Source organism: Tinamus guttatus, unplaced genomic scaffold (genome assembly GCF_059628265.1).
Source record: "Tinamus guttatus ecotype Peru unplaced genomic scaffold, ASM5962826v1 Tinamus_guttatus_pri_ptg000110l, whole genome shotgun sequence".
Classification (NCBI taxonomy): Eukaryota; Metazoa; Chordata; class Aves; order Tinamiformes; family Tinamidae; genus Tinamus; species Tinamus guttatus.
In genome coordinates, this window is record NW_028288644.1 from 809,409 (window position 1) to 817,984 (window position 8,576).

The window sequence follows — 8,576 nt, forward strand, 5'->3', positions numbered from 1 at the left end:
GCCAATCTCACCCTTCATCTCACTGGGACTCACAACCTGGATGTTCCCATCCCACCCAAAATATGATTCAGTAGGCATATGCATGCCAAAAATAGCTACCCAAACTGTAACTGTTTACTCGATTGCTCCATGTTTTAAGATTGTAGAGGTTGATGCTCCTCCACTTTACCAACTCTTCTGCTTCCTGAGAGCATCCTCACACATACAGTTCTACCAAGACAAGCACTTTTTTATTTCTCTCTGTAGAGGTGAAGTATATATTTTATGTTGAAAATTGAATAATATGCTGAAAACAATGTTGTGGCCCACAGCATACAACTTGTGTAGTTCAAAACAGGAATGCCTAATCTAAAACTTCTGAGGGAAAAGAAAAAAAATCTTTCTCAGCATTTATAAGGATGATTTCGGGCAACTACTTGAGTTTCTGCATGAAATGATGCACTCTATTGACACTTGTTGTTGTTGTGGTTGAAGATCAGAGTTATAAGTTCTGTGAGTATGTCAGTTTTGGCCAGAACTAAAGACATGATCAGTACAACTGAAGGTGATCAGTACAACTGAAAGGAGACAAGATACACACAGCATCCTTTTGATCTAGCAGTGGAATTTTAATAATTGGTTATCACTACCCTCTGGTTTTCTCTGAGCATTTGCCATGTTTCTTTTGGTCCATGAAAAGTTAAGTAAGGGTTTCAAGTAAGCACTTTCAGTAAAGTAAAAAAAAAAAAAAGCTTTACAAAAAGGGAAGATTATTTTCCTCTTGTTTTCCATTCATGTAGTCCCATCTTTGTTTTCATTGTTCCCACTCAGATTTTCGGTCTTGGACTTCACATCCTCTTTGGAACTACAAGTCATAAAAGACATTATGGATTTTAGATGTATGGCCCTATGACTTACATCACCTCAACACTGTGCAGCTTCATTTTCACAATTACACAGCATTGTGTGAAAACTTGCTTTCTCTTCTGCAGTTAGTCTGGTAAATTCATTTATTAACAGCTCCCAAACTGCCACTGAAATGTCAGGCTACTTCCCCACGTGCTCAGATGTGGATTCCAGTCCCTAGTTTTGCTGCTAGGACCAGCAGGTGCTTGTTTCTGTGGTGCAAGGTTTGTCATGCCCCTGTGAAGTTGTAACACACAAATGATGGATGTGCATTAGAAATGGCTTTTTGCCTAAAGGAAACTTGATGTAGCCCACTGAAAGTGAGACAATGCTGTGCACTAACTTGTTTAGATGGCAGAGCACAATGATCTTTGGAAGACAGGCCATTCCTATGCTCTACAAAAATAGGGAGCAAAGGAGGCTTATTCAGGAACAGGTTTGCTAGAACAAGCTCAGAAAAACACACTTTCCATGTGCTGATGCAGAGCTTATAGAAATTCCCTTATGATGCCTTACGTAGCTATACTATTAAATTGTGTTGGTAGGTTACACTGAAGTTGATGTCTCTTTGTGAGAAATAAAGAATAAAGTAAGATGGCTTGCAATGTAGATCTTTACAGATCCTCAGAAACACCCCATGACTTTGTTTCCATAACACAAATGAGAATATTTCCTTATCTGGGGTTTTCTAGTAACTTACGGTATATGTCATGTTCTTCTTACGTTAATCCATCTGGTCTGACAAGATTTGCTCTAATCTGATATTTAATAATTATGATTGTTATGGGACTTTAGTTATCCACTTCCTTAATTTTGTTCTATCCTTTTACTCTTGGTGATACATATATTTTAAAAATACCTCATCCTCTACCTTAAACAAGATAAACAAAGGCTATAAGGGCTGAACAGGATATTGGTTTCTGCATCTAAGAAATTAAGATACTAATTCTGGATATTGTTTATTAGCTCCTTTCTCATACAGATAAAACAATTAGGGTTGCTACATATCAGTTTCATCTCAAGCAAGTCTTCTGATAAATGCAAGTAGTTTTCACTTGCATATTATAAACTTCTTAGTGTCATATGCTCATCCACCTTTATGGATGAGAACAAAAATCAAGGCCTGAATTTCCATGATGAGTCCATTGATTTTGGCTGCTAAATATGACAACGCCTTGAGCATGACTGAGGTGCTAAGAGCAGTAGCGATCAGAAAAATGCAGCAGCTGAGAAAATTAGAGACAGAGTACTTCAAGCTGAGCTGCGAATGCAGGAGGAAGTAAAATCTGAAACCCTCTCCAGTATGTCTAGCTCTTGGGAAGTCTAAAATTGCTCCTTCTCCTCTTTACTTCCTTATGCTTATTTCTACATCTCTTTAAGTTTTCAAATTACATTGCTGTATGCTGATTTATTTGAAATAATCTTTCCTTCTTATTTAGTCATTAGTTCTGTTATAAACTTTGTAACTTTTTCTCAGTTATGATTATTTGTATATGAAAGTACAACTAAGAGTAGTACAGTAGTATAGTAGTACTGTAGTACAGTACTACAGTAGTAGCAGTGCAGTTGTAGTAGTACAGTAGTACAATTAACAATCAATAACAGTTTGATTGTTACTGATACAGGAAGAGATTATAAACATGGTCTTTCTTCTTGCTAATACATTATTTGAGGGTTGTTTTTTTATACTCTCAGTAATTTGAGGTACTTTGTACATGTCAGGTACTTCCACATGTAAAGAGAAAAAACAGCATTTAGCACTAAAATCTAATTCCCTCTGAAATGGACTGCTAATTTAGCTGGCCTCAAGAGATCCAGATCCTTATACTCAACTGCAGGTATCTGCTGGCCTTGAGGCTAAGGAACTCAGTAAATATTTTCAAAAGCATGCCAAAGAGAGTTGAAATAAGATCAGTGGTAGTTATCATTTAAAGAGCTATGGTGTTAGCAGAGGCAGTTTTAAAAGGCTGCTTGTACAGGCTTATAAAGCTTTTCTGAATGAAATCAATTCTTTTTATTTGAATAATCAATTCTTTATATTATTCAGAGATGCAGTTCAAATGAGAGACTTTATAAACCCTGTCCTGGCAAATTCCTTCTTACTGTCTGAAAGCTACAGATCTTGAAAACCTAAAGGGTAAAGTTGTAGAAACACTTTTTTATTCTTCTTTCAAAGCCATAGCTCAGCGTTTCGTATTCCACACGTATGCATGGGTTGTTTTAACGAAGACTTCCATTGTTTCTAGTGTAGATAGAAGTGTAAACACTTCCATTTTTTGCTGATTTTAACTGTGATAGCTTTTTGCAGAGTAGGGTGGCTTTTGCTAGTTTTTGAAAGCTAAGCTGTGATTCTTCATTTGTTTCAGATTCACTTGACAAAATGTGTGGAATTGTGACAGTCCTGTTCCTGGAAATGCAGCTCAGTGTGGTTTCAGGTGAGAGGGACCGCCATGCAGTCCCACTGGTAGGACCACTATAATGACACCACAGCACCCTCAGCACATGTCTTTCAGCACCTTCAGTAGCACTTCCATGCACAGCATCTGGTGCCTGTGTTTCACGCTGCCTTACAGCAGCATTTTGTGTTAGTCAAGCAGAGGGACAGATGCATTAAGAAGAGCGTCTCCAGCAGGTCGAGGGAGGTGATCCTGCCCCTCTACTCAGCCCTGGTGAGGCCGCATCTGGAGTACTGTGTCCAGTTCTGGGCTCCACAGTACAAGAGGGATGTGGAGCTGCTGGAGAGAGTCCAGCGCAGGGCCACAAGGATGATCAGGGGCCTGGAACATCTGCCCTATGAGGAGAGGCTGAGGGAGCTGGGCCTGTTCAGCCTGGAGAAGAGAAGGCTGAGAGGGGATCTAATCAGTGTCTATAAGTACCTCAAGGGAGGGAGTGCACAGGATGGTGCTGGCCTCTTTTCAGTGGTGGCCACTGATAGGACTAGAGGAAATGGCCACAAACTGAAGCACCAAAAGTTCCACAGGAACTTAAGGAAAAAATTCTTAACAGTCAGGGTGACAGAGCCCTGGAACAGGCTGCCCAGAGAGGTTGTGGAGTCTCCTTCTCTGGAGATCTTCAAAACCTGCCTGGATGCCACCCTGTGCCACGTGCTCTAGGTGACCCTGCGTGTGCAGGGGGGTTGGACTAGATGATCTCTAGAGGTCCCTTCCAACCTTAAGCATTCTATGATTCTATGATTCTATGATGTCCATCACTTTCCCAAATCTGTCTTCTTTAAAACACAGCATGTTGATAGAAGAAGCGTCCACAGTTATCAGGCATGGCAGGGAAAGACCATGATCAAAGCAGTGTAAGACTGTTGAAAAGTAGGGAAGCCTCAGTGCTAGGTGCACAGAAGGACAACCATATGTATCCCCTTGTCCATCTCTCTGGCCTGGGCCGAATTTAGAAAAAAGGTGTTTTGCTATACAGATACAACTCACATGGTAAAAATGTGTGAATAGAAAGAAAAAAATACTTAAAACATATAGTCAGCCCAGTAACTATATGTGTGTGGCCAGTGAAAAAAACAAGGGGTAATGGGTACAAGTTGAAACACAGGCAGCTCCATCTTCACGTGAGGAAGAACTTCTTTCCTGTGAGGGTGACAGAGCCCTGGCACAGGCTGCCCAGAGAGGCTGTGGAGCCTCCTTCTCTGGAGATCTTCCAAACCCGCCTGGATGCCAACCTGTGCCACGTGCTCTGGGTGTCCCTACTGGAGCAGGGGGCTGGACTAGGTGATCTCTAGAGGTCCCTTCCAACCTCAACCACTCTGTGATTCTGTATGATTCTGTGACTGAATGCCATTTTTAGCCCATGTTGAAAGGCAACATATTTTAGTACAATAAATGAAACATATTTTAGTACAATAAAACTTATTTTCTTTTCCTCCTTAGCTTTATTTACAGTTGAAGTTCCTCAGCAGCTATACGTTGTGGAGTATGGGAGTAACGTGACCATGGAGTGCAGGTTCCCAGTGAACGGCTCTTTGAACCTTGGACTCCTAAGTGTTGTCTGGGAGCAGAAAAAGCAAGGTCGGCTCTTATCAAAAGAGGTTTACACACTTCGCAACGGGAAGCCATTCCCTTTATCCCAGCATCACGATTATATAGGAAGAGCAGCGCTGTTGCACAGTGAATTGAAACGGGGGCGAGCTCTGCTTCAAATCACCAATATAAAGATCACAGATGCAGGATCGTACCTCTGTCTCATTGAGTACCAGGGTGCTGACTACAAGTACATTACTTTGGAAGTAAAAGGTCAGTGACCAAATGGAATAGAAAAAGTCTTTAGATTCCTATACGTTTGTAGGAAAATTTTATTATTTTTTCTCTCACCGTGCCCCTGTGCTCAATACCAAAGCAGCTATCTTAGTGTGATCTACTCTTAATCTGAAGCTCAAGGGACAGATGAGCTTCTCCAGGGTTTGCCCATGTCAGAGAGGAACGGTGGCTGCTTTCCCCCTCCATCCTTAACCCTTTAATTCACCTGTGAGTCTCCTTGGCTGGGAGTTCCCTGAGCAATCACACCTCAGGGGGCCAGCACATGTGATTTGCCATGACAAAGCCAAACAGACATTAGTAATGAATGACTGTGTGATTGAACACCCTAGTAGACCAAGCCTTTGAAAAGTCTACACTGTTACCTTCTGAGAGCGTGAAATCACAGTGATTCAAGGGAGCAGGATTTCCCCCTCAGGATCTTAAATAGAGAATTTTGTCAAATGCAAAAAAATTTGATGCAGTCATTTTTAAGACCAACCTTGGTTGTTCCAAACTGTCTTTACAGAAATTCTAATATCATACTCTTTTCATATGACAAAAATGTCACATCTGTTAATAATCTGCGGTGACATAAACATTAAAAATATTCTTTTTGTTGAGGTAACCTGAATTACTTCTATTGTACTACAGGTATTATTTTATATATTCCAAAAGAGAACTAGGTTTCACTGGTATCTGTGTCAATAAATTGCAAATTCAATGTCAAGTACTGCTGTACTGGCTTCTACAAAGTATAATGGACTGAAGTTCAGTGGCAGCAGGCCTGGGAAGGATTAAGAGTACTGAATTATGCTGCAGAACAACATCTTTATAAATGAGAAGTACCTCAAATAGACAAAATATGGCAATAAGGGGAAGGAGGGAAAGGGAAGGAGGGAAATGACTATAGTTGCCTAAAATAATTTCACTCAACCTGTTCTTACACAGCATCCTACAAGAGAATTAACAAACAGATAATGAGAAAATCAGACGAAGATCAGTTTGTTTTTATGTGCCAGTCAGAAGGCTTTCCTCTGGCAGAGGTATTCTGGCAAAATGAGAAGAAATTTAATCTCAGTGGATCTGCAAATACCACCTATACCTTGACTGCAGACGACCTGTACAACGTAACCAGTGTCCTGACGGTCAGACCAAACATGAGTGAGACCTACAGCTGTATATTCTGGAATAAAGAACTGAATGAACAAACATCAGCTCACATTTCTACTTTAGGTCCATATCTCACCTTGAACTTGTACAAGAGGGTCTTTCCAAGCATGTATGACAGAGAAAGTAGAAAATAACTATGCACTTTTATACTGTACACTGCTCTATAACCCATCACCAGTATTTAGTTCTAGAAACCAGTGTAATAAATAACATACTTTGAGCCCTAACAAGCCAGTCTCTGTCACCTTTCTGTGTATTTTAATTTCAAGGTAACTCCCATTATTTGGCTACCAGTATGGTGGAGGTTTTTCAATCTTCCCTGACCTAGACTTCTAATTCACTGTTCTTCAAAGGGGGGGACAGAGAAATTAGTACTCATTCCAACGCTGCTAGATGTGGGAGACTTCACTGACTTACTGTAAAATTTCTTGTTGTAATATCACAGGATAGATTATTCATAAAATCAGTGCAAAACACTGATAATTTTTCAGAATTTTTGTCCTGTCAGGGAAAGACCTTGGAGAATCAGGACAGATAAATTATAAATTATACCTCTTTTGAGTTTTAAATTTACTTACTTTTGTCTGCTTTTCCTGTTTTTAACAGCTTTAATGAGCACCCAGTATAGTGGACAAAAATCACTAGTCTTATTTATCATCCCCACATGTGTGATAGCTGCTGTTCTTCTCTCTGCATTAATAATCCTTCAAAAGAGAAAATCATTCAAGAACTGCAATGCCAAAAAAGGTACGTTTTAGTTCAGTAAGATCTTCTTTCTTATTCCTTATTTTTCCTATGAATGATCTTTCAGCAGTTTTAATACCTTTAGATATACACCTTTGACTGTGGTGGTGTTTCATTTCCAGAAGAGCTCTGTTGTAAAATGACATCTTTCCTCGTTTGATTTGGGCTTTATTTTCCCACCTTGCTAGGTGAGACAAGGTTTATAGGAAGACCTTTTTTTGTTTAATCTGACCAGCTGCTCTTCTGTAAAAAGAAGAGCAGACAAGCTTTGTTTCAGGTAAAATGGGCCTGTAAACACAAAGCTTGTCTGTTTTTCTCCAGCTGTACCAGTGAATTTAGTGGAAGGCACTAGCTCTCCCTGCAAACTTTGTCTCCCTGTCACTAGCATGGCATCAAGACTATAAAGACATGTGACTACAACATACAACACAGAACTTCTATTTCTGTTCTGCAGTAAGGCTATCTAACTAAGACTGTACGCTGTTGCACATGTTATTCTGCATTGAGCTATTATGCACCATGTTTGCTTTCTTGCTTTACTAGTGAAATAGTGGAAATGCAGAAAGGTGGTTATTCAGTTCTTTTCTTGCATATGAATAGACGCCAATAAGCTCATATGAATATAATTATTCTCATAAACTGGCATCATGAAACAAATTTGCTGTCAAGGACTTCAGTATTGGTTCTAGAGTTGTAAAGAAAACTAGAAAAAAGTTCACTATTAACTCATGCTAAATATACAATCTTAAACATTTTCAGTTTAATCTAAAAGCTTGTTGAACTATAGTGTTTCTTTCAAATTTAGAAATGGTTATGTTTAATTTGTTTACATTTACTTTAACAGGCAGGAAAAGAAAACTTCACCAGAAAGACGAGGACTGGTAAGTCATAATTTTTTTTATGTTTATGCTCACAGCTTTTTCTCTGTTACAGGTAAAATCAATATAAATTGATAGACATCAATTAAAGGCAGAAAAACTACATCAAAATACAAGCTAGTTTCCATTTAAATTTAAATTTTCTAAAAATAAGTATCAGTAATTTCTAAGCTTTAGAGGCAAATTTATGATTTTCTTATGGGCTGTATTAAGTTTACATATGTTTTTCCCTTTTACTGAGATACCAGTACCCTGCACATATAGCTCTATGTCCTGCAATGAAGTTGTAGTAGCCTTAGAGGACTAAGGTACAACCAAAAAGTTGGTTGATTGGGAAGACAATCCCAAGAAATCTTGGGATCTTGTCCTCTGCTAATAAATCTTTAAAAAAGAGAGAGAGAGAAAAGAGAGAAATGTGAACACTCTTAAAACTTAAACCTGATATAAATCACTTTTGTTGTGTATAAGTAAAAGTCTGTCAGACTAAAGCATTGCAAGTAGGGAGGTTGTGGTCCGTGTTAGGTGCAGCTGCACAGGTGTAGTAGATACAGCTCTAGTTCTTGGTGTGCAATCAGGGGGACATTGGTGGGGCTATTTGGGGCGCAGAACCCCAAGGTAGACCCCAACAAGACCCAAGGTA

The 8,576-nt window shown here is 39.3% G+C and overlaps 1 protein-coding gene across 1 annotated transcript; it reads left to right on the forward strand.

Annotated features, from left to right (window-relative positions):
* Positions 1-3,251: 3,251 nt before the first annotated feature.
* On the forward strand, positions 3,252-7,939 carry LOC104570154 (programmed cell death 1 ligand 2; the record flags this gene model as incomplete). Its single annotated transcript, XM_010217151.2, has 5 exons — positions 3,252-3,320; positions 4,779-5,141; positions 6,093-6,377; positions 6,921-7,061; positions 7,903-7,939. Coding segments are annotated over exons 1-5 (881 nt in total), but the record flags the coding sequence as incomplete, so codon positions are not given.
* Between the last annotated feature and the right edge of the window lie 637 nt (positions 7,940-8,576).